Source organism: Chelon labrosus, assembly GCF_963514085.1.
Source record: "Chelon labrosus genome assembly, chromosome: 5".
Lineage (NCBI taxonomy): Eukaryota > Metazoa > Chordata > Actinopteri > Mugiliformes > Mugilidae > Chelon > Chelon labrosus.
The window spans coordinates 19,528,886-19,555,334 of NC_140341.1; the positions used below are offsets into that span (position 1 = coordinate 19,528,886).

At 39.7% G+C, this 26,449-nt stretch overlaps 3 protein-coding genes across 6 annotated transcripts in view; 1 reads left to right on the forward strand and 2 right to left on the reverse strand.

The window, feature by feature from the left end:
- The window catches only part of dip2a (disco-interacting protein 2 homolog A), a 76,767-nt gene extending 73,055 nt beyond the window's left edge, over positions 1-3,712 (forward strand). For all 4 annotated transcript variants that reach the window (XM_084544349.1, XM_084544347.1, XM_084544350.1 and 1 more), the window contains 6 exons: positions 76-137; positions 271-328; positions 429-503; positions 867-1,041; positions 1,191-1,314; positions 1,411-3,712. In XM_084544349.1, the coding sequence (XP_084400475.1) occupies positions 76-137; positions 271-328; positions 429-503; positions 867-1,041; positions 1,191-1,314; positions 1,411-1,663 (747 nt within the window). In that variant the 3' untranslated portion in view covers positions 1,664-3,712. The remainder of the gene's footprint in view (positions 1-75; positions 138-270; positions 329-428; positions 504-866; positions 1,042-1,190; positions 1,315-1,410) is intronic.
- A 3,589-nt stretch (positions 3,713-7,301) lies between these two features.
- Positions 7,302-18,410, reverse strand: sacs2 (sacsin molecular chaperone 2). The gene has a single exon (XM_084545044.1). The coding sequence runs from the start codon at positions 18,372-18,374 to the stop codon at positions 7,437-7,439; it is 10,938 nt and encodes a 3,645-aa protein (XP_084401170.1). The 5' UTR covers positions 18,375-18,410; the 3' UTR covers positions 7,302-7,436.
- Positions 18,411-19,345: 935 nt separating this feature from the next.
- LOC311488386 (sacsin-like) lies at positions 19,346-21,362 on the reverse strand. Its single transcript, XM_084545045.1, has one exon. The coding sequence runs from the start codon at positions 21,152-21,154 to the stop codon at positions 19,841-19,843; it is 1,314 nt and encodes a 437-aa protein (XP_084401171.1). The 5' UTR covers positions 21,155-21,362; the 3' UTR covers positions 19,346-19,840.
- Positions 21,363-26,449: the final 5,087 nt, after the last annotated feature.

Genomic DNA, 26,449 nt, shown 5'->3' on the forward strand with positions numbered 1-26,449 from the left:
TAATATAAAGGCTGTAACAGGTAGATCAATGACTCACGTTTGGTTTTGCTTGTTTGTTTTTTTCTTTCTTGCCAGGGTACAGCTGGACCAGACCCCACCACTGTTTATGTGGACATGAGAGCTCTACGACATGACAGGTGAGTGAATGGCTTTGGCTTATCTATATTTTCCTTTTTCCTAAATACACTTATCCAAACTTGAACTAAGCACTATGTCTTTTAGGTGTGTTGGGAAATTGAATTAAAAAGGAGATATGAATTTGCTCTTTAGGGTTCGCCTAGTTGAGAGAGGGTCGCCACACAGCCTGCCACTCATGGAGTCTGGGAAGGTACGATTATTTAAAAATACACACTAATACACAGTGTCCTACTCGTGGCTCTTTTCTTAACCTGTTTGAGAATTTGACACGTGATTCTTTATTGATTTAGATCCTTCCTGGAGTGAAAGTGATCATTGCCAACACAGAAACTAAAGGACCCTTGGGAGACTCCCATCTAGGAGAGGTGAGGTCATCTGAGTCTTTCAGAGCAGACATATTTCACTAACCACTAGTTTATCATGATCTCATTCAGAGGTGTTTCTAATAAATTGAGAAAGGACACAAATTGAGAAACACTTCTAAATATAATACAGTACCCTCAGTAATAAACACAGACTAAACTTGAGCTCTGTAATTAGTTTCAGGGCTGTTGTATTGCTCCTATGTGCTCAAGAGTGGCACAAGAGTACCAACTAATGTGGCTCCTGAGTGTAAATAATGACACACAAGCAAGAATAATGGAGAAATATTTATGTAGTAGATCTGAAACTTTTACGAGAAGTCCACCCAATGTGTATGATCATTTCACCATTCACCACCGCTGCAGATCTGGGTTAGCAGTCCTCACAATGCCACGGGCTACTACACGGTTTATGGGGAGGAGGCGCTACATGCTGACCACTTCAACACCAAGCTCAGCTTCGGGGACACCCAGACTGTCTGGGCACGAACCGGCTACCTGGGCTTCCTGCGGCGCACTGACCTGACTGATGCCAGTGGAGGTGAGAATCTGTGTGGTGACTTAATTTGAGTTCTTTTACCTCAGAAAGCTAAATAAATGTCTCCTCATCTCTCCTCCTAAATGTGAATTCTTTAAGTTAGATATAAGATATGATAGATATAAATCTGACCGTGTGTTTGTATGTCTCAGAACGCCACGATGCCCTCTATGTGGTGGGCTCTCTTGATGAGACTCTCGAGCTGAGGGGAATGAGGTACCATCCAATTGATATTGAGACCTCTGTCATCCGTTCTCACAAGAGCATAGCTGAATGGTGAGAAACCTGCATCAACTATAATTATTATTATTATTTGCCTTTCCTTCCTTTTTAACTTTCCTTTGTGCATCTGCTACCACTTCCTCCCTCCAGTGCGGTGTTCACATGGACAAACCTCCTTGTGGTGGTTGTGGAGCTGGAGGGATCGGAGCAGGAGGCCCTGGACCTGGTGGCCCTGGTCACCAACGTTGTCCTGGAGGAGCACTACCTCATCGTTGGGGTGGTGGTGGTGGTGGACCCCGGCGTCATCCCCATCAACTCCCGAGGGGAGAAACAACGCATGCACCTCAGAGATGGATTCCTTGCCGACCAGCTGGACCCCATATATGTGGCTTACAACATGTGAAACATTATCACGCTGCGGGAGACAGCAGGACAGTAAATGGTGGTATTGAAGGCCCAGTGTCAAAATCGCTCCTGCTGAAAGGAGAAATATGAAAGAAACATGGATGCAAAACCTCACATCTGTTTCTCTCGTGATTCCCTGCCTCGGCAAATAATGTTTCAAAGGGCATTGTTGTTTTATTGAAGTGAGTTTTGTAAGTACGACAAAACTCCATGAACCCAGGACACCTGAGAGCAGTGCAGCGGGCTCTTACGATATGATACTACAGTGTGCCATTAACATAATTTATTTTATCAATCTGAGAATTGATGAATGTTAGTTGTGTTTGCCATACACTTGTGCCATAGCTCACAACTGATGCCAGTATCCAAACCCTGATTCAAACAATATGATTCATGTTCACGGAGCCTCCTGTGCCATTACTTGTCCTATGCTTTTCATAGAAAAAGTCTTATGATCATTGTCTTTACATCTGTAGGCGCGGGTCCTTACATTATAGCTGCACTCTCTTGAGCTTAGGTTTTCGTGTTCACATCATGTCATGTTAACAAGGAAGCACACAACAGTGGCACTGGAGGGGGAGGAGCAGTTCTGTGTTATTCTTTGCTCATTCCAGCAGTTGTGTTTTAGTTTGTAGCATCAGTATCTGCAAAATGATGTGCTGGCTCAGTTTTCAGTCTTCTTTTTTTTTTTTTTTAAATCTAAAATGTGTAAATTGTTTTATCTTAACAAAATGCAATATGAGTGATGTGAAAGATGTTGCTTTGAATGACTGCATACAGTAAGTGCCAATCAGTTGAAGTCACAACACCGGGAGGGAATATAATCGTTGCTTACTATTAGCAACTTGCTAAATGATAGCAATTAAGCCTTAAGTGTTTTTTCAGATGCCCGGTCCTATCCCAGCTATTGTTTAACTTAATTTAGCGAAGTTTAATCAGCTGTTGGATGGGGAGAGAATATGCAGATGGAGGTTAGGAACGGTAAATCCTGCTTTTATTGCACGTAAAGGTTTCATCTTTTTGGCTAAAATAAATCTACTTGATCCTAACATCAGCCATTACAAACAAACACTCACTCCATGAATATTTTAATGTCTGCTCCTGATGTGTTGACTGTGTGTTTTATAGAAAAAGACTGGAAGAAATTTTAGGTGTGGGATTTCTTGCAGAATGTCATAGCCTCAGTTTGAGTGCCATAAGGATGAATGAGAGCTGAGAAATGTTGCATGTACCATTTGAGGCAAGCGTCTGAGACTCATAACATTTGATCTCTTTGTAAAGATTTTCCTCTCTGTTGGTTGCTTCTTTTTCCTCAATGTGCACATCCCCTCAGAAACAGGCTGCGGCCTGCTGTAAGTATGTACAGGTTTTGTGTAAATTATTAATAGATGGAGGAGTCGACAGGAAGCATAACACAAAGATTAATCTGGGATGTATATGTGAACTTCTCCCTCACAAACGAAAAATTATTCGCGATGGATTCTTGTGTGTGAACAAGAGACATTAAAAGCCTTGTAAACATTTTTGTAGTATGAAAGAACAATGGGAAGTGGATACTTCCGGGATGAGACGAAGCACACTCCGAGCACAAAAAGAAGAAGCTCTGGTGACTGCTGAGATGTCACATCCTCCAGAGCAGGCTTTTGTTGTTAACATACGGAAAAAATACATTTGTCTGATATATGGTTAGTTGTCATTATTTTCATAACATGATTTCGTAATGAATAAAAAAGTGCTTTTAACTTGAAATGTGTGTAACTTATTAATTAATGTCACATGTTTTATTTGTCGTCGCCTAATCAGAGGTCTGATTTAGTTAAGGGCGAAGGTGGGCGGGGCTAAACTGCAACTACTATGATGCAGGATTATACCTTATACCAGGGCTTCAGTTAATTTTACTCAAGGGTGAATATTGTGAAGCATGTGACAAACAACAATCCTACATCAAGTAGCACACAGCAGGAAAATAGTAACTGAGGCAAAGATAATTTTTCTACAAAGTCCTGACATACCTCTGCACACCATCAATAACATCAATAACAACAAATGCTGATTGTTAGATAGTGCACCCAGTGAAGACAGAGACAGGTAAAAAGAGATTTTCTGTTTGTTACTTTTGAAATACGAGGTTAAATGCCCAACACAACAACACACTATTAGATTTTTTTTTTTGTGGCAGAGTAATTTTCTTTTATTTTTGAATTATTTAAATGTCCTAGTTTATTATTTAGAGTTTAGTACTGCCTTTTCCACCGTTTCCAAAGAAGCCAATCAAAATCGAGCATTTTGATACTCGCATTTTGATTGGGTGACACGCGGGCGACAGTTCAATCAGTGCCCTCAGCGAGCTCGTTAGCTCCATGTTGCAAGTAACGCAAGCAACGCAAGTTGAACCGAAAGTAAGAATAAATGAATAGGTTTAACTAAACATTATTATGTATTATTATGTTATGGTTATGTAAACCCTTTAATAATGGAATTAAGAAAACCGGTTTGTTTGTTGTTTGTTTGGTTCCTTCCAGTCCAAAGGCTGTGGAGCTCGTAGGAGCTGTGGTGCCGAAAGTGAAGTATGAGCATTGTGAGGTATGAATTTCCACTCGTGTCATATAAAGAGTATGAGTTTATTAATCTTCAGATAATGAAGAACTTCAGAACTTACCTATTTACAGTGGCCTTAGCATTATTATTAACCCACAAGTTATTTGTATCTGTGTTAGCTTGCTATCTTTTATGAGAAATTATGACTTTTTCGTGGTGGAGGATGTAAATATTGTCAGTGAAAACGGTAGGCTAGTTAGCTGCATGCTGAGAATGTGAACCTGCCAACAATGTTGGCTAGCTAACCTGCAAATGACCCTGAGAAGAGAGGCCACTACAAAATGATTTATTTTCTTGTTCAAAATTGTTACTAAATACAGTATCACAACAACAAACAATGTAAATAATTAAAGTTCAAAGACCTTTTAACTTTGTCTCTTACATAAAAGCCCTGCATAACAAATAAGTAGATAGACAGATACTTTATTTATCCTGAGGAAATTCGGTGCCCAGTAGCTTCAGCATGTAGAAACAGATAGGAAAGATATTTGAGTTCATATTTATATAAAATACTAAAAAGTGGTAAGTAGTAAAGTAGTATCATTGACCACAGTCCAGTTGGTTACTCACAGGGAAACTCCTGGTGTGATGGCTGAATACACAGTGAAGACCTGTTTTATACTGCAGGTCACATTGTTCACTCCTGTCTCACAGGCACAGGCCCTGAATGAACATAAGAAGACTACATGACATATTCTTTCTTAATATTGTGTAGGTCTCTCTTGTTCCTCCAAAACAGTTGTGACTCATCAGAGAATGGACATGGGTCTTCTGAGGGTGTCCTGTGGTGTCTGGTAACAGAATGTTGTTAGTGGGGTCCTTTGAGGCCTCTGTGGATCAGGCTTGTTGCAGTGGATCCCACAGATACTTGATCAGTTTGGGATCTAGTGAATTTGGAGGCCAGGTCAGCACCTTGTGCTGTTTTTGATGTTTTTTGAGTTGTTCCTAAACAGTTTTTGTGTGTGTGCCTCTGTCAGGCTGCATCATGTGTCATTGCTATTGGGTGGTGGTGCCTGGTCTGGTCTAGGTGGGTGGTACATGCCTAACCTCCACACGAATGCCAGGTCCAAACCTTTCCCAGCAGAACATTGCATTGTCACAAGATGGTCAATGTTATTCACTATACTTGTCAGTGGTCATGATGTCATGCCTGATCAGTGTATATCTAAACAACGTGTATATACTGTGTGAAAACAGTTACCAGAAACCATTACAGCACTTCTCAAAATAATGGAATGCCTAAGTTGTCCTGCGAGCAAAGGTAACAAGGGTCAGTGTAATCTATGTCAGCTACTGTCTGTGGACGTCCACACAGGAGAAGAGATCTAATCAATCACTAAAATCACATGAGTGCAAAACCTTTTCAGTATCACACAGTATTCATACCTGCTGCAACAGTGACAGTCTTTATCAAGTAAGTATATATTAAGTATATAATTGTGAAAATTGTCTTGTTACTCTTTCCAGCAGATAATGGGCTTGTGCTCATCAACTCATAGAAAATGATGGGTTACATGATTAACATGACTAAAAAATATAATCTGTATAATATGAATTAAAATAAAAGCCATAAATCTGGGAAGGGTGCAGGAGCAACACCAAGGCACATTTCATGTTTTTTTGTAAAATATGTCAGGAATGGCTTGCTCTATTTATTTTTATATATCTTTATTTTGCAAGTAAAACAGTAATACAACAAATAATAAAAAAACGTGATTATATTGATATGTAGTATAAAGGTATAACACACCATGACAATGTCGTACAGTGACTATATTGGTTTTACGTCAGTGGTAGTAAATCTTCACGACGGTGCAAAACAAACAAAAAAGAAAACAACCCCTAATATATTCATAACTTCAGACAGTGGTCAAAGAGGGGTTTCTTCACTTTCTGCACAAATTCATTCATTATCATATTGGTAAGGTAAGGTACATAAGGTTTAAAACAATACATGTGTTTTCAGAACATATTCTTGCAGTGGCTGTAGTTTCCCTCAAAGATACTTTTTAAACAATAACAAACTATAACATAGGACAGTGTCATATGAATATACGTATTAAAATAAAAATGATAAAGGAATGAAAAAACACATTTTAGTTAAATGAAATAACATTAAAAACTAAACTAAAACATTTTTAAGGAATAAGAACTGAAACAAGAAAAGCCTCTCTGGAAACTAACTGAAACTAAACTCAATAACAATAATAATAATAATAATAATAATAATAAAAATAATAAAAATGTAATTAAAAATCCCAAACTGTAATAACTACAGTGTACAGTGGCCGTACTGCTCCTTAAATGATACGTGCACTTTCAGAACATATTCATGCAGTGACTATAAGAGAAGAGGCTTTATAAACAATAAACTGTAACACAATACAGTACTTATTAAACCAAGAACCAAAAAAAGTAGTGAAAAAACTGTTTAGTTAACTGAAAGACCAATAAAACAGAAGACTTTAATAGACTTGAAAAAATATTGAGGCAATATTGTGGACTCGCTTTGGTCAAATTTGTCAATACAACACAGTGGGATGTGCAATTGTGACTCTGTTGTCTCCACAAAGAGTTGTGTTTGTATTCATCTTAAACATCTTTCCACAGACAAATACCAGCCACGTTATAAGAATTTAGAAGAGTTTAAACTATTACCTAAACTAATAATACAAAACAAAAACATTTTTTACACAGTAAAACCGCAAAAACCAAGCCACTATAGAAATAAAAATGAAATAATAATAAACAAATTTTAAAAAATGTATTAACTACAGAAAACTGAGTCAAAGATGCTTAAAATAGTAATTTTATTGTCTTTCATTTGAATATAGTAAAAATAACTCGTCAGTGAGTCGTCATAAATGTCTACTACAGATAATAATATATATTTGCATTTTAATCAGTTGGACCTAAAACGATAACAAACTAAAACAAAGATATACAGTGATTACTCTGGTCCTCTCTGAGAATAAATGTATGCAACAATAATTAAAATATTCTGTCGTTTACATTTTCATTGTAAATTCATAAAGTTATATTCGAAAGTTTAGTTAATCAAGTCATTGTTTGCATATGTTTGTGTTTATAGTAATATTTCATCACTGAAAAAATGGAAATCAGCATTTTAACATGCTACCTTGACTCATGATGCGTCTGACTGTCTTGAATTCCTAATTCACATAGGCTTCAACTTTACTGAGAAGCTCAGACGCCAGGTTCACGGCCAACATTTCATTCTCCGATTTGAACTGTCCGTTGGGAATGTGAGGAAATGGATGGCAGTTGGGATATTGAGTCTTTTTGGCGTCCACTCCCAGCCTCTTCAGCTCTTCCACAATTTGAGGCAGATCTCTCAGTTTGGGGTTGTAGCTGGAAACTCGTGCAGCAGTGACAGAAATTGAGCTGCTCGTGGGGTGTTTTCCGTTTTGCTTGTACTCTGCAGCTATGAGAGACTTTTCTACTGCTTGATGGACTTTAAACAGACACCACTCTGTGCTCTCCCCATCAATGTCTTTGTAAGCTGCTTTGAGATCACAGCGAGCCTGTCTACACCAGCGCTGGGCCTCCTCTCTGTTGGGCCTTGGGACATCTGTGTTATGGGTCCAAAAGTTGTAAAATCTTCTGCCTCTGAAGAATCTCTCCCGACCTCTTCTGTGATGCCTGGCCTCCTGATTCCATTGCTGGTAGAAGTGTGTGAAATCGGAGTATTCACTTGAATATGATGTGCCTGAAGTTTTGACCTTGCTTTTGCCCTGACTGAACTCATGAATTTTATTCTGCAAATATTTAAATGCCTCAGTGGCGACAAAATGGCAGTCAGGATTTTTGTCAGGATGCCATCTAAGGTAGAGTCGCTTGATGGCTTTGTTCCTCTCCTCTGCCGGAAGAATCCACACCTCTGCCAAACATCTGTCAATTTCCCTTTTAGCTTCATCAACAGAAGCTGGTAATGGACTTGTTGATGGTTGGGAAGAATGTGGCACAGCTCCTGCTACTGGCTCCACCTCCATGCAAGATGCTTCAACAAATGTGCAAGTCCTCCCTTCTGGTTTTAGCTTCTTTTCTCGTTTAAACTGATACAGGTCAAGACAACTGACTTCAATTGGCTCCTCTTCTCCGATTTTTATTTTGTAACGATGGGAACATTGTTGAGAGTACCCAGGAAGTTTTTCAACAATAATTGCATAGATGTACTTGTTGTTAGTGCTGTAGCCCACATATTCCCCCTCTTCAAAGTTGTTGAGGATGCCCATGTCTAAGGAATCATGCCACTCCTCTGGAATATCCATCCCAGGGGCAGGTGGATTGAGATTGAACATTTCAGTTTTAGCACTGTCACGGATGCCATGTTTAGCCAGAGTTTTCTGAACGTCTTGCAGGGTATTGCACGTAAGAAGTACCCCAACCACTTGGAGGTGAACTGATGCAATTCTGTGTCCTAAAAGAGCATTTATCTCCTTTGTCAACATTACATTTACTTCTGTTATCACTTTGTGGTCATTGTCGTCATTGTGCTTTAAGTAAAAGATGCACCCTTGTTGTCCTGGTTTTACAAAGACATCAGTTTCATTGGCAGTATCATGTAGTGGCTGTTTGTCTAGCCACAGCATGGTTTCCAGTGTTTCACAGCAGACAATCTGAATACAGCCAAAAGTCTCTTCACACATGTTAGTAGCTTCTTCTTCTGTTATTTCGCCCTGAGACTGTTCCCTGATAAGACAAATCAGTCCATGTCTAAATGCTGGTGAAGAGAGGTGTTTTTCAAACCATCCACTAAAATCACATCCAGTCTCACAAAGCTGAATCTCTGATTCCATTAGTTTTTCCTCAGTCAACTGAGACAGCATTTTAGGCTGAAATTTCTGAGGTAGCAATTTCAGCAGCCGATGATGCTCATAGATGTCTTTGCCCAAATGGCATTCACTGAATCTCTCAAGCAACAGGAACTCTTTCTCCAGCAGTGCATCTTCTAACCTTGTGGTCTCAAACACTGTGTCATTGTAGTAGAGTGTGTGAGATGGGTATAATTTACCATCTACTGCAGGAAGATACAAAGTCTCAACATCGTCAGCAAGGGTCTGGTTTCCTTGAGCTTTGATTAACTGAAACAGTTGCTCAACAGTTCGTTTCACAGTTTCCGGCTGGTTTGGGTTTAGCTGCGCTTTATCACAGGAATCAGCATAAACTGCTGCCAGAACGTTACCGTACTGCACTGCAGTGGCTTCATTCTTCACTCCAATTCTCTTGAAGAAATCTGCAAACAGGGCATCCTCTGGAGGAAGTTTGTACAAATACGGTCTGAAGTCAAGGTCATTGTGGAGTACAAGAGACACATCTTCAGTCTTCACAAGTACTGTGTCTTTTTCAACCAATACAACAGGAAGACCAGCAAGTTGTTTTCCTTCAAAGTCATGTGCCTGCAGGTAGGCATACGATCTTCGAAACACATTAGCGCGTGTTCCTATCAGCTGGTCAGTTTTACACAATGATTGACAGATGTTTTTGATGTTACTGGTTACACAGTGTGCAGGTGGTTGTTCATGAGCTCCTACCACTTTCATCATTTCCAGGACCTTTGTTGACATATTTGGTAGCTGTATAATTGGCATCGAGGACCAAATCAGTTCTTGATGATGAGGATCCCTTTCAATCAAAGATCCTCTGATTGTTACAGTAGTTGTTTCTGAAGCAAATGGTTGGTGATAGTCACGTAGTTCTTTTCTAATCATCACTGGAAAAATGAACTTGATGTTGGCTATGCTCTCCAGGAAATGTCTCCCTTTGTTTGTGTCCTTATTTACTTCAGACAATGCCACCATGAATAGTAATGATGATTTCTTCTTCAACTCGTTAGGTTTACTGCTTCCCTTTGCATCTGATTCCAACTGATAGGCAAAATTTATTATTTCATCTTTTGACACAGCATGCTTCATTCCAAGTTCTCTGACCAGTTCCTTTGCTTGTCTGGCTGTATGTTGATTTCCTTCAGACAACTCAGTCCAAAATGTCTGAGGGACAAATCTTTCTTGGGGCAACATGATCTTGTAAAGCTCAACACTGTCATCAAAGTAGTATGATGCAGTCTCCAAACTACCTTGATCATTGCGAATCAGTTTCACTGTCTTCATTGAGGAGAGGACTTTTTCCTTGTATTGAGCAAACTCAAAAAATTGTTGCAGTCTCAGCAACAGCTGGAGACAGTGAAGACTTTGTCTCTCTGTGAGTCTGTGTACAGTAGGCAAAATGAACTTCATGAAATACTCAGAATCGTTTAGAATTTTAATGTCCAGTATTTCTGCCAGAGTGAGGTTTTCTGGGTTGTTTCTGAGAAAAATGCTGCTACTCTGTGGCAACGTGAACAAATCTGGAAATCTCGCTGAAAAATGACAGTTGAGGACAATGACCTCTTTAGGTCCATCAATCCTTACTCGCTCTCCATGTATGGTTTCAAATATAGGTAAGGATTTAAGCTTCCTCTTATAATCTTGATTGTCTTTGGATTTTGATACTCCAGACTGCAGAAAGTTCTGAAACTGTTTCATCTCCTCACTTGAAAGTTGAGAAAACTCTGAGCGCTTAATGTTGTAGACCTGGTCCAACACTGAGCTTATATCATTCACATCCATAAGTTCTTCACGTAGAAGGAAACTTGTCTGTCGGTCTATCTCAGAGAAGAATAGAGCATCAAGCTTCATAAAACCAAGTTTAAAGAGGATGCTTGAAATGTCTTTTTCTGAGGCAAACTGAATCACACTTGACATGTCTTTCATTGTTTGCAGGAAATGCTTGTTGTTTAATCTTGGACACACAACTGGAACGATGCAGCAGTCACTGAGGAGCTTCCTCATATCACTTAATGTCAGAGTTTCTTTATCGTCATCACTAGATGTTGCAGGTTTGATTTGACTTGTTAAGAACATCCAAAGTAATTTCAACCACTTTATCATTGTCTCATTTGGGACATGAAGACCATTTTGTGGATCAACTTCACAGTTCTGAAGAAGACTCTGAATTGATGGCTTTAAAAACTCCACTGCACAGGGAACTGTCAAGTTTTTGACAACCTTACATTTTTGTAGAAGTTTGGTGTGACTGAGGTGTGTCTGAGAATCTGCAAAATGGTCTTCGTAGCCAGAGAACAGATCGTCATATCTCGATATCAGCTTGGGAAATTGGGAGTTAAACACTCTCAAAACTTTATCTTTTGTTAGAAGAAGTGGAAGCCCATCGAGTAAACTGTTCTTGATGTCTTTGATTGTGTTTAAATCTTTCAAGCAAAAACTCAGGAGCTCCGAACATCTAGTTCCATCTCTGAGCAGAGTTTTAGTTATGGGTAAGGGTAGATCTTCATGTGTTTGGTTTGGATCATTGAGAGGTTTTTCTCTCAGGAAACACTGTACTGCAGTGGGTCTGACAGTTTTCAGTTCAATGCCAGCAGATTTGAAACTAGTCCAAATCCTTTTCAAGGAAAAAGGAACCAATTTCATTCCAAGGTCTTCCAAAATGGGATTTATCCTAATGCTCGCTTCATCTGTCAGGTAGAGTGCCTCAGCTGTTCCTGTTTCGCTGATGTTGCACCAGTCAAACGAGTACTCTTTAAACTCTCGACCTGCTATTGTACGTGTAGAGCTCCTCATCACTGGGATCACATCAAGGCCTTTTGCTTTAATTGCTTTGTACACCTCGTGTATCATTCCATGCCATTCCTGACCAACATTTGGGGAAACATTCGGCCAAAAATTCAAGTAGTGACTGAAACATGATTCAATACTTTTATAAGGAACTTTCTTGACTGCAGTGTTACGACTGATGTAATGAAGTAGATCTGCATACAGTGGAGCAATGATGTTCCGTTTCAAAGACTCATTCCAGTTTGATTTCAGACTTTGACCATCTTCCTTCCAAAGGCTTCTCCTGGCAGAATCTACTTCAAAGTTTCCATTGACGTGTACAGGCAGTCCAGTATTTCCTGGCAAGGGAAGAGAACAAAAGGCTTCTCCCTTAAAATCCATATCCAAGTTGCTCGGGCTCTTAATGCTTACACGTGCTGCTAGTGCTGCTTGGGGAAGTTTGTCTGAGAGTTTTAGTACATCGTCATCCGAGCCAAACTGTTCTGCAACAATCCATTTACTTTGTCTTTTATCTGAGGTGGAAATTATGGTTTCATAAAAAGTCTTTTTTGGGGTCCCCAGCTTGTCAGATTGTAGTGCATTTTGTAGACATTTTACAAAACCATCTTTTTCTTCCTTGCTTTTCTGTGGCAGACTTTTTTCCACTTCATAGATGGTTTTAAGTTTTCCTGATCGTTCATTGATTTCATGGACTTTTATTTTGCAGATGTTTTTCAGAAACAGAATCAGTCCTTCAGGATCTTCAGACAGGGCAGAGCACAGCTGTGTCATGTCATGTTCAGTGACTCCTTGTTTTGATATTTTGGAGCTGTTTGCATTGGCGCCCATCCTCAGGGGTAATCTGAACATGGTGCCCTCTTTAAGAGAAAAACTGTCTGGAAGAAAGGATTTGTAGACATCTGTATACATTGTCTTTAATCTGTCATCTAGTTCATAGCCAATCCCAGGTGGTGGTTTGTCTGAATGACTTTCGATGTATTTTTGATTGGGGTCAGAAATGCAAAGTAATTGATCTCCAGTGAGGATTGAAGGGCAGTCAGTCAGATGGTAAACAGAGTTAAATCCAACTCCGTATTTTCCTATCTTCCCTGGAGAGTTGTGTTTTCCTCCTTCTCCCAGCTGTTGAATGCCTTTCAAGTCAGCATCAGAAAACACTTTGTTGTTGAACACACACAGTGCTGGACCTTGGAGGTGGTTCCATTTCTTCCCAAATGTTTTTTCTTTTCCATGTTCTCGTTTGTCCCAAACAAAGTGAATTTCTGTTGCCTCTGCATCATCTGCATTTTGGATTAACTCTTTCAGGATATCTTTCTTCGATGGATAAGCTGAAATTATGTTTTTTATTCTAACTGTGAGTTGTTCCTTCTGTTCAAACTGAAAAGCAAACGGTGAAATGTTGTCAGCAACACAGTTTTCCAGAGTATGATGTCTGGTTGTTTTGATTCCAAAGTGGCGAGCCATAGGACGTGAGATATTTTTGTGACACAGTGTGATATCTTCAGTGACTGGCATCCATGGGCTGTCATTGTAGAACAGCTCATTTGCAGGTTGTAAGACCCCTTGCTCATTGGGTATCAGCCAATCACCCGTTGTTTCCTCTTTGGCCTCATATATCCCATTGTTTAAAATTGTAAGGCAAATTGATAGATCTCTTTGTGGCAGGGGCTTGTTTCCATGTTGAGTGTGCAATTCCTGAAGCACACTTTGAAACTGAAGGACTGTAAATTTCTTCATAACACCTACACTTTTCCAGAGATTCCTGTAACCAGTAAAGGCACTTGGAAGTATATGGAGATAGGGCTTTGCTTCAAATTGTTCATTTTCAGCTACACGGTTGACATTTACAAATGTATTGCCAACAAAGATGAATGGGAATGAATGTGCCCACTGTGAAATGAAGGTGGAATTCCCAGAATCACTGACCCACTGATCTAGAAACTTATAGCATTCATTTGCTATGTTGTGAAGCATGGCTCTGTCAGTGGATTGAGATTGCTTAGCTGCTTCTTGTAGCTGGTGAATCACAGTCTTTGGCTCTGGACTGCTGTGAACTCCCAAAACTTGAAGGAGTGGATCTGTGTTGTGTATTTTCAGACTGAGGTGATCCAGGACAGGTTGTGTCATGCTAACAAGTAGGGAGCATTTGTCACTAAAAACTTCAGTGGGCATTTTAAGTGTTACATTTCTGTCCTTTTTTGTATTACCAGGGGGAAATGCTGGGAGAAATGCAGTCCTCCTCAGTGTATCCCAGTGGCAAGAACCTGCCTCGTGCATGTGATACCTCATAAGTTCAAGGAGGCACTTCAGATGCACATATGCTTTCTCTTTGTCAGTGTTCCAGGTTTTAGTTATTGTCCTTACTTTCTCTGTGATGTCTTCCAGTGGGAGGTGATCATTTCTCATTCCAAGTTCCAATAAGCGCTGAATCCTTCTGGGAGCGCAAAAGTCATTCTCTGTCCCACCAAGCAAGCGTCCCTCATCTTGGTCAAAAAGACAAGCCACCTTCCCTGATGGATTCACTAGTTTCTGGATGTACTGCAGCTGTCCATCTTTTGTTGGTATGCATGGATAGCAGACCAGCAGACTGTCAATTTCTGTCATATGAAGGTCAATAGCATGCAGCACAAGAGTATTTCTACTCTGAGGGTCCATGGTGCTAAGATTATTGAACACTGCTTCTCTGTAAAACGTCTCCCAGTTCCATGTCCTATTTTGTAAAACCTTCTCTAGACCTGCCTGCTTGAAGTTGTTTCTCACCCACCGTGGAAGAGGAACAACATGATTGGATTCTCCTGCGTATTTCTTGCATACCTGTGCTGCAAGGGCACTGATGTCTTTATTGTCGTCAATGCTCTCATGTAAAAATATGGCATTGTTCATTGAGCACCAGCTTTCTCCATCACTAAAGAGTTCTGGGCCAGTAGAGTGTTGTGCAATGGCAGCATAAAACGCATCAACCAGTGGCTTGAATGTTTCACTCACTTTCTCCCTATCAGGCCAAAATGTGTGATAACAGTAGGTCTCCAGCTTGTCTTCAGACATTTCCTTTAGTGCCAAGAGTGCAGTAACATATGCAGTCACTACAGGATCCTGGAGGAGTGCCTTGTTCCAGTTATTTTTCACTCCACTTTCCCATAGACCCTTTCGGTTACTTGTCACAGCAAATGTTCCATTTATATTGACGGGAAGACCTGTGTGAATAGGAAGAGGGAGGAAGCAAAATGCTCGTCCAACAAGATCTTTTTGTAATGAGGCAAGTTTTCCAGTCTCTGGATTATTTTGCAAGGGTACAGCAATCCCACCGATGGGCAAAGAGAACTTAGCATGCCTGTTTTCTTGAAGGGCCATTTTCAAGGACTGCTCTGTCCCAAAGCAGTTGTACAGGAGCCAGGACTGGACTTCTGATACTCCAGACTGCTCACTGGTTATTTGAACAATGTTGATTGTGCAGCAGTCGATTATCTTTTTGCATTTACCATCAACTGTCATCAGTAATTCTTCAGCTTGACACTGCTTTGACACACAGGTTTCATCAGGAATCGTCATTGTACTCACAACAGTTTTAGAGACAGTGAAGATGGTTTCTATTTCGCCATCTCTTGGTGGAGTTGATACACCATTTGAGATATTTTGAAGGGATAATGTGTTGATTTTCTTCAGAAAAAGGAGGTGAGTTTGTGAATTCTCAGTAAGGTGCTGTTGAAAAGCAGTGATATCACGTGTGTGATGCACCTTTTGGCTTATTTCTGACTTGAGAGCCTCTTCTTCAGTTCGGAATGGTAGCTTGATCAGAGTTCCCCGATAGGGTTCTGGACTGGTGAAATTACAGTCAAAAATTCCTTCATATGGACCAAACTGGCCTGGAAACCAATTAAAAAGTCGCTGCTGGGAGAGATCCAGCTTGATTCCAGGATTAGTTTTGTATTTGATGTGCTTTTTAAGGTGAGTAACATTTGGATCCAGTATGAGAAGATGGTTGCCACTGAGGATGGAGGGGACATCTGTCACATGATAGACAGTATTAAATCCAAGACCAAACTTTCCAATTTTCTCTACTTTGTCTTCTTTTGTGGCAGCGCCAACTCTGACAATGTTTGCCCAATCCTCAGCTGTGAACAGCTCATTATTAAAAGCCCAAAGACAAGGTCCCTGACAAAGGGCCATGTCAGGGTCAATGAGACTTTCAGGGGCATCTCTGTGTACTCTGAAATCCATCAAGAATTTACAGACATCTGCCCCAGCATCCTCTGCATTTTGAATGAGCTCTTTGAAGATGTCACTTTCTTCATCATACTCTTTCAGAATGTTTTTAATCCTCATTGTTATTGGTTCAAATTGTCCACACTGTTCAATCCCCACTAGCTCTGGATTGAGGATGTAGGTGCTGAGAAATCGAATATTCAGCCATTCAGCCGTTGCTTTGAGGATTTCGTCATGAGTTACATAAATTTCTTCTTGATTATATTGCAGTTCTTTCAGTCCATTTTTGCTTACATCACAGAAGACTGCTGCTGAACATGGTTTAAGGGTAAATCTTTCACCCTCTATGATGACAGGCACTGGGATGTCACCCTGAACGGTCTTCTTCTCTTTCCACAGCCAGTTGAGAATTTCGATTGACACTTTTAGTTCAGAGGAACTGGCATATGGCTCTTGCCTTGCTTCAGTTGATTGTTGGATAGAATGAAGAATACCAACAATTTCTTCATCTGAAAGAAACTTTCTCAGGCCAAACCTCTGGAGCAACTTCTTGTATGACAAAAATTCTTTTGGCACTTTCCCAATGTAAGAGCTCAGATCCAGATTACATGGATAGTCAAGCACCAGATCCTGTGGTGAAACGAATTGGTTGTGCGCCCACAGCCAGCGTGTCTCATTGTTCATCACTGCTTCAAATGCAGAGATGTTTTCTTGCATGTGTTTGTAAATGCTATGCAACTTTCTTTTGAAATCCACATGTGTATCAGGATCAGCCATTTCTTCTGCTTTTGATTTCAAGACTGACAAATTCTTAATCACTTTTTCAGGTGGAGGTGGGCGTTTGAAGTCAAGTTTGATGCTAACTCTGTCCGTGAGCTTTCCGACTAGAGGTATCACATGCCCAACAATGTCCTCATACACAGAATGTCTTACTTCATCTGGGCAGAAAAAACACTTTTTCTGAGACCCGTTACTGAATGGACTTTTGTCATTATCAGGTTGATCACATGGTAGCCATTTTAGCATTTTGATGTGTTGAAGCTGCTTATGAGAAAACTTAGACAATAGATCATTGGCATCCAACATCTCCAAGAGAACCCGAGCTCTTTTGAGAGCCTCGGTTTCAGAGTCCACATGCAGTTTCTCAATTAGTGTGGCGGCATGCAACAAATGCTCAGGTGACATGTCCACTTCTTTATTTATTAATCCAAGATCAGTTAGGCTTTCTAGCATCTGCGGTGTATGAGTGTATAAAGATGGGGGGAAGAAGTCTGACTCAAGTATGACTGTAAAACTTGGAACTCTTGGATCAAAAAAGCTTGAGGTCTTTTTCAGCTCTCCGTTCACTTCAATGAAGCTCAAGTCCTTGCATCTGCGCTTCACAGACTGGTTTTGAGAGAAAAGGATATTACCATGCTGTAAAATCCAAGTCATTATTTTCTGAGTGTCTTCGGTGCTGCAAGCCCCCATCTCAATACAGTCGATGAGCACATTGGCTGCTGCTGCTGTGTCCAAGAGATTAACTTTTAGCAGCTGTAACAATCTGCGATCTGCCTCACTTGCACACTGGATGACTGAATCAGGCATAGGGAGCTCTTTTGGTACTGTCAGGGCAGACGTTAGAAGCACAGCTTGTTTGGATTGAGCTGCAACACAGAATCCTTTCATTGTTTGAAACAAAGGCAACTTTGAGAGCAAATCTTTCTCTCTGCCTGAGAGAGAATCCAGGTGAGAGAGGTAATCTTTCAGTTCCTCTCTTGCTCTATCAGACACAGTTTTGAGTTCTTTGATGAGATGCTGAGTGTCTAAATTCATCAAGACCTTCATGACACTCCTCGGAGATGGACACAGTACATAGGGGTCGAGGTCTTGGTGCTTGAGCCACTCATTTCCTCTCACTACTGTGCCACCGACTCTGGTCATCAGCTGAGCTATTTGGTCTGGTAAACTAACCTGCTTGTTTTTCTGAAAAATGATGGTTGTGTTGTGCTGTAGCTTTGCTAGAGGTATGGGTTGACTGACAGACAGAGGACTGATTGGTATTATAGGTAATTCAGTGAAACGACTTAACTCATTGAAGTAAGTGTTGAGAAATTTCCAGAACTCCTGAATCCAGTGTAATGGTGGATGCTGACTGTTGCTAACGTCCCATGTAACAAGCGCCGTCCCCGTCTGCTTCCAGTCCTGGGGCATATGCCTTCTTGTATATTCAGCCACGTGGTCTGCATCGATGTTGATGACCATGAATACATCTAAAAAGCAGATATTTGGGAACATTTTTTTTAAATATATGTATTTATAGTGTCTAGACTTACAGATGGTTCATGCAAATAACTCTGAAATTGACCATGACCTACTTTTTTTGGCCAGTTGTTTTAGATGGTTGCTGCAGGCTGGACTCAGATCATGTGGGATGAAGAGGTGTTTACAGTTTGGCAGCAAGGTTCTGCAGCAAAGATAAGTTTGTTGATTAATACATTTCACAAGGGACAGGGGAAAGTGCATACAGTGACCAAAAAGAGATAATTTCTTTACAGTCCACAGTAAATCCAATCTAACAAACATAAAATAGTAATTGTTGATTAATATATGGCAGAAGGGCTGCAACGACTCACTAAATATGATTTGATTTGTGTGGAATATGTCGAAGCTGATATATTATGCAAGCATCTCAAGAGAAATGATCCACTGACTTTCTGACCTCAAACCATTCGGATAGCAGCTCTTGTATTTGGACTATTACAGTGAGTTTCATTGTCACTGTTGGTTGGTGCTCAGACAAGAACTCACAGACTCTCTAGAGCAGATACTCATTGCTTACATGGCAGTGCAGCTTTCTAGTGCTTGTACAAAACATAAAAAGTTTTAGCAGTTTGAGCATGCATGGTAGGTCAATTAGTGATTCTAAATTGGCCAAAGATGTGCATGTGAGTGTGAATGGTGACCCTCTACAGCATAAGCAGTAATATATAATGAATAACACTGCTGCATCTCCATTAGCACTGCACTTCAATCAATAAAAGACATTGAAGTTAAATTCATAGTCCATGATAAATGATAAATATATATTTTTTTTTTAAAGGAACTTTTACTTAAAAAATGTCCTAATCATTATAGTTTGAAATGGGTTCTCCATTCATAGATATTATTTTAAAATATGTCCTGATTGTTTTTCAATAACAGTGTCATATGGGAAGTTCTTTTTTTATTATTAAGTGGTTTAAAGATTAATTGACTACTCAGAAAATAGTTGATGTGTTAATCGAGTAAAAATAATTGTTTGTTGCTGCGCTATACTCTAACAAATGTCAGACTGTGTCAGACAGTCTGTACTAATGGTCCCAACCACTGACAACCTTGACAACTCACACCTACCTCCAATTTAGAATCACCAATGGACCTAACGAGCATGTCTTTGGACAGTGGGAGGAAGCCGGAGTACCCGGAGAGAACCCACGCAGATACAGGGAGAACATGCAAACTCCTCACAGAAAGGCCCCAGTGGGCCGGTAGAACAATCCTTCTCGGTGTGAGGCATCAGTGCTCACCACCACACCCACTGTTCCGCCCACATTATAACATGCTGTTTATTTATCATTGTAACAATTATAGTAATTATTTTGCCTGTGCGCAAAACAATAGAAATGGGCCAAAAACAAAGGTAATTTCCCAACTATAGGAGTGTGTCATTTATTTTAAACGCTCATGATCATATAATGGTCACACAGCAGACAAATTAAACCCTACCTTGGAAATTCGATGCTGTCAATTAAAGCAGTGTCCTCCTCTCTGTTTGTGAAAGATCTGAAAGAACCATCGCTGAGTGGAAGCAGTTGAAGGCCCTCGAGTTCTTCGTATTTTCCATCACTCAAAATGTACTCTAAGAGACAGAGTTTGTCGTCTTTGCTCATGTTATGAACTCCAGTCCTGCGGAGAATGTCCCTGAAGAAGGTTGGTGTCACATATTTTAAGGTAGCTGGATCTGGATAGGCTTTGTTCATAGCCATTGCAGCACTAGCTGGTAGAGTGACAAGATTTTCTTCACAGGAAACTAAAGTCCTTTTAATGGCAGACAGTATGTCGGTGCTTGTTGGACCATTACAGGGGAATACAGCTTCTGATGGAGTGATGAATTGTGTTTCATTTTTGGCAAGAGAGAGGACGGCCACATTCTGTGTGAATAAGTGATGAAAAACATCCAGAGCAACGTCGTACCATTTGTCCTTGTGTTGTACCTGGGCGATATCTGGCCACAGATTGTACACAGAAGAGACTGGGAAGATAGATTCTTTGGCAAGTTGGATGGCATCTTTAATGATCATGACGTATGCATGAGGGAGCACTTCCTTAATCAGCAATTCATTCCACAGAGCGTGGTCGTCATGTTTCTGATCCTCCTCTTGCCACTTGATTTGCCTTCTATTGTCTGTGAGGCCAAAGCACGCATTGACATAAACTGGCAGTCCTGTCTTGTTGGAGTCATTGTTTGGGAGGGGGAGGAAGCAGCTCAGTCTACTCTCACTACAGTCTCTCTTCTCACCACAAGCAAATGCCAAGTCAACTTGAGGTAAAAAGCTCAACTTTTCTGCAAGGGAATCAAGATTCTCCACGTTGCCCTCTTTCATGGTACATGTTGTCACAAGCCATTTTGTTTCTTTGTAGTTTTCTGAATTGAGAGTTATCACTTTGAATCGTGTCTCACTCTTGATAACTGACTCATCTTCTGACTCCAGAACCACTTCTGTGGGGACTGAGGATTTCACTTCAAGTCTGGTGGTGACAATGCCATCTTCATTAACATGTAATAAGGACACAGAGGTCACGTTTTTCAAGAAGAGGAGGCTTAAGTCTGCATCTGCAATGAAGCTATCAAAAAGTTCAACCACCCTATCTGAGTCATAAAGATTATCTGAAATGTCTGATGTCTCTTTGCGTAAGGGGAATCTGAAAATGGTCCCGTCAAATTTCTGATCCTCCATGATAACCTTTGACCATTCTTGTTCGCTTACAAGCAAAACAATATCTCGAAAGGGTTGGAACTGATCATGCATGTTCATCAGAACTTCTTGGTGTTCATTATCATCCAAAGACCACAGGAATCCTCCTTCTCCTTCTCCAAATGTTTTTTCTTGGGGGTCCAGAAAGCCAAGGTGTCCTGAACTGAATATACCTGGCACATCTGTGGATAAAGTATAGCAAGTATTGTTCCATTAATTTTACTGTGTATGTTACCAAAGAATGCCAATTAAACTCTGTTGGACTATTATACAGCAAGGTAGGTATACACGGTTTCACCTGTTGTGTGGTAAACAGAGTTGAAGCCGATTCCAAATCTCCCAACTTTGTTTGGGTCATTGCGTTTGATGCTCCTTCCTGTACTCTGAATCCCTCTCCAGTCGTCATCGGTAAATGCTGCGTTGTTGTAGGCATAGAGAGCCGGACCTTTGCAAAGACAAATGAAAGTATTCTGAAGATAAGTGATTCAGGTTGTGAGATAAAAATGAGACTGGAAACAGAAACAACAGACATATGGGAATTTCTCCCAGAAGCACTCAATATAAAATGTTGACTTGAATTGGTTCTTTGACAATAACTTTTTACTATAAGTAACCAAGTTAATATTTAGATAAAAAAAAAAAATTATTTAAAAACGTGCCAACCAATCAGGACTTAAGAAGGCAAGGAACGTGAAAGCAAGCAAAATATAAAATTCAAAAACTAAGAACCAGGCCGAACCATTTGTGGCACTATACCTTTTTTTTCTGTAAGACTATCAAAAAACACTGAACTATGTTCTATTTGCTCAATTCATCACTTTGTAATATAAAGACATGAATAATATTAGTTCATCATTCACTAAACATTATCAATACCTTGGTATTTTCCCAGTTCCTCCGTCCAAAGGCTCTCCGTCCCGTAGCTTCTCTCATCATGGATGAAAACCACATCTGTGGCTTGAGCATCATCTGCATTTTGAATCAGCTCCTGTTGACAAATGGAGACAACAACCGTTAACAGAGGCCAGCAGAACAAGTGGAATCACTGACATATACACCATAGGGAGTATCCTGCCACGGCAATCCAGCTAAACTGCCGAGAACTAGATAACTAGTGGGTCTGGGTGATATAAACATTACAGACCGAAGAGCAGGTCTTTCCCTTACTGAGCTGTTGCCTCTATCAGCTCCCTGTCCCACACACAAACAGGCATATGTGCACATACACCCCAAAAGGTTTTGACGCATTTATTACATTATGGCCTTGATTTTGCACTGTATCTTTCTTGTTTTATTTCTGTATCTTTTGTAGAAATGACAACTTTAATTCATTGTGCAATAACCTTTATACTGCACTGTTTCCATTTACCTGCATTCCCAAGTACCCTTTATTTTAACGGAAAAAATACATTGATGTATAAGAAATCCTACAAAAAAAAAAAAAAAAAGAAAATATATCTGTAGAATAATAAAATAATCAACTAGAAGAACAGAAACAACTAAAAGTGACCAAGGACAATTATACTTTTAACACAGGGATAGAGATCCATCAGGATTTAGATTCTTCTCTAGGTTATTCCAGGTCACAAGTTTGCAGGGAGTGGTACTAGATTTCCATGTCTACACCTGCAACATAATCTCATTGCACAGGATGTTGGCCCACTTTTACTCCATGGATGGGTCCATCCAGTTTTATTTATTTATTTATTTATTTATTTTAAATGCCACCATCTGTGGTTAGGGTTTGTTAAATGTGACACCTCCTTCATGTTTTGTTTTATGCCTTCAGCAGCAGAAATAGTACACTTTTAAAATTAAAATAATCCTGCAAATCACAGATTATAGTCCCCTGTTTTAGGGATACAAAATAAATGGAAGACTAAATCAACATGTTTTATGACCGCAAATTATACCAACCTTTAAAATCTGTCCTCCATCTGGATATCGACGTAGAATATCTTTCAGGTAGTCAATGAAGGGCGGTGCTGTGGCCCCGAAGGAAGTCCTAAACAAAGCAGCAGGATGAGAGAGAATGAAATTCAAATCAACACAGTTGTTCTTTGAAGCTATGAAGGTAGAAAGATCCAGAAGCACAAATAGTGGACTGTAAAATTACATAATACCTGGTATGAAATTAGATAATATCATGCTGGTCAATAAAATGTTTGGTATGAATCTTGAGTCTTACAAAGTAGACTAATTATTATTTACAAATGGTTAAATTGATGTGTAGATATTTGTACAGATGTGTACTCTGAGGCTAATAGAAATCTTTTGTAGAAGGCCTCGTAAAGGATAATGCACAGTATAAGCTCATAACTGCATATATTTTCATATGTAATTGGTCTCTTAAATGGCAATTCATCAAGCCTAATCTACAGCACGAACACATACAGTAAATACAATTAAGGTTTATGATTTGTTGTTCAGATTTAAAAACTAAAACGATATACTAATGTGGCTAATGTAGCCTTAAAATTCACTCGGAAAATAATAATTTAAAAAAAAAGATCCAAGTTGATCTTTGATGAAGATGTGCTCGTGTACCAGTTTCAAGTAGCATACAAAATGCAAAAAGGGGAAGTTGCAGAGGTTTCTGCAGAAGTCAGCTATTGCTTCAATACATTTTCCGTCATTGCAAACAAAATGAGAAGAAGAACAAGAGGCCACCCGCCTTCGTAATGAGTCAGTATCTTCAAATACAAATAGACTGGAGTACACAACTCACCGAGCTTTTTTCTTTGTCTTCTGACTCATCCTTCCTGGGCTGGTTGCTGTATGAGAGCCAGAATATAGTGACAGGTATTATTGCACAGTGAGCCTCTGTGTCCACATCAAACTGAAATGAAATTAGAGTAATCACAGAAGAAGCCACTTGTTTGTTAAAAAAAAAAAAAAAAAAGTATAATTTACATCACAAATTTTTCAACATAAGTAAGAAAATAAATAAATCAAAATGGAAATTACTAAGACTTTTTGTGATGTATATACTTGAATACTCATTTCTCACTATTTTTATATTTTTTATTTTTGTAGGTATCCTTTATTGAGCCCTAATGGTGGGATTCAATCTCTGCATTCACCACATCTGAACAGAAATAATAAACAAATGCTATGGTTATGAACTTTAATTAGGTATGACAAAGAGCAGTCAGCAGACAAGGATTTCTCAGTAATTATTTCAATGGAAAAGAAAAAATAACTGAAAGATTGTCATAAGATTGTCATACCTAATGAATTGCATGATGGAAAAATTATTTATCGCTGCAACAACAACTTGAGAAAACATGTCTTGTTTGAATTATTTTAATGAAACTTTAGCTGTGCACATATTTTAATACTGTCATGGTTCTGTGTTAAAGTTTTCCAGTGAACCTGTTTTAAGTTTCCTGTTTTATTTTGTAAAGTTCTTCCTTGGTTTCCTGTTTAGTGTGACTCCCTGTAGTTTCCCTTTTTGATTGGTTCATTGGTTTCTCCTTGTGTGCTCCGCCCTCCTTAGTTTCACCTGTGTCTTGTCACCCCTCTGCCCACTTGTGCGTCATATAGCCCTGCATTTCCATTGTTCTCTGTTGTTTGGTCTGCATTCTTTCCTGCATGTACTTCTGTTTCTCTGTTAACTACCCCTTGGCTGTTATTCCATGCCTGTTGTCTGTAACTTCTGTTCTGTAATCTTTCCCCTGTTATCTTTCCGTGTTCTTGTCTCCTTTTGGCTTTGCTCTATTTGGATTTTCCTGGCATCCCTGCAGCGCCTTTTGTAACCATTTTGTTTTATTAAAACCATTTTGTTTCCAACTCCTGCTTCATCTCTTGGTGTCCTGTGTTTGGGTCCTGCCTCCCCACCTCCAAACCGTGACCAAAAAAAAAACAAAAAAAAAACGTGAACTCTCCATTTTGGAGTCTATGACCGTAGTTCAAAATTAAAAAATGTGGACTATGAACTTGAAGTAGTTCACTCTTATTCTACAGTAGATTTTCACAATAGTATAGTCCTAATGAGATTTCTGTGCCTCACCTGAGGCTTTTACACAGATTGAACAAGCAAGAGTTTCCGCATACTGACAAACTTCCTGTAGAGATTAACAAACCGGTTACACCTCTGCATCAGTTCTCTGAAAGCAGGAAATTAATAAGATGAATGATCAGAAAGATGAAAAGCTACGGTTTCAATAATCCCTCTTGGCTACTTCAAGAAGAAACCTGAAGGTCACATCACAATGTTCGGATTATGTTGATGCCAATAGCAACCCAGGCTAGATAAACACTCCCACCAGTCATTAGCCTTCAGTGAACGGAAGGATCTCTGTCTCCCTCAGTTCAGTTCTAGTCTCACTTCACTGATACGTCATATTAAGAAACCCCTTTCAACTAATTGAAATGTGTGCTGTCCAGAGATTATAGACAGCATAGCTGGTATATGATCATGATGGACTGCTGCAGCTGAGTCCCCATTGTGGGACAAATAAAGGTTTTTCTTATTCTTATCATCTGGGATTTTGGACATTGTAATTTTATAGTGCAGCTTAAAGTGTGTTGTTTGTGTATTATATACTATACTGCATATATTACACTTAAGTAGGTTAGCACAAGAAACAATAGCAGAGACAAGTTGCATATTAACCGTTATGTGTCTCTGTAATAATATTCATTATAAAGGCACATAGCCTCCCTTATCTCTGATCATCCTTCAAAGAGAAAAACAAATTGACCCTGATCTTTTTAAAAACTAGAAATTCACCTGCTATTTCCCCATATATGTCCCTTAAAGTCTTAAAGTGTGAGTTAATTTACTCACTGATAATTGCAGAATAAAAAACTCAAATCACAGTAGGCCTACCTCAGACATGGTGAAGTGCAGTGTGGTAGCAGTCCCTCTGTAACTAGGGATGCTAGATCTGCTGAATATAAAGGCTGCTGATGTCCAATCCCAACAGCACACGCATGTGCCGCCAAATATTTGTGATGTTAGTTTCGTTTCCCAGTGACATGTCTGGAAAAACGAAACTGAACGGAAATAAGACAGCGAAAATAACTTTCAGTAGTCCTCAATCAAATGAATCTGTCTCAGCAGTCATAACTAATCAGAGATCGGTTTTGTGTAAGTTTTCCATTCATATGTTTAAACTCAGCCCATCTTCTCCATCATGATCACATAGAGGACAGTTGTTCCGCCGCTCGCTAGATGATGCTGCAGCCCCGTTTTAAATCACACAACCGGGCCAGCGTCTTGGAGGAAAACGCAGGCGACGGAATACAACTACCCTTTTGTTGTGTTTTTAGCTGTGTTTAAACTTGTCTCGTTGAGATATAAACACTGCACACATGCGCTTGTTAGGAAGTAAGAAGACGGTACGTGAA

Bases quoted from the DNA above. Each gene is read 5' to 3' on its own strand.
- sacs2 (XM_084545044.1), bottom strand. From the start codon at position 18,374: ATGTTCCCAAATATCTGCTTTTTAGATGTATTCATGGTCATCAACATC.
- LOC311488386 (XM_084545045.1), bottom strand. From the start codon at position 21,154: ATGAACATGCATGATCAGTTCCAACCCTTTCGAGATATTGTTTTGCTT.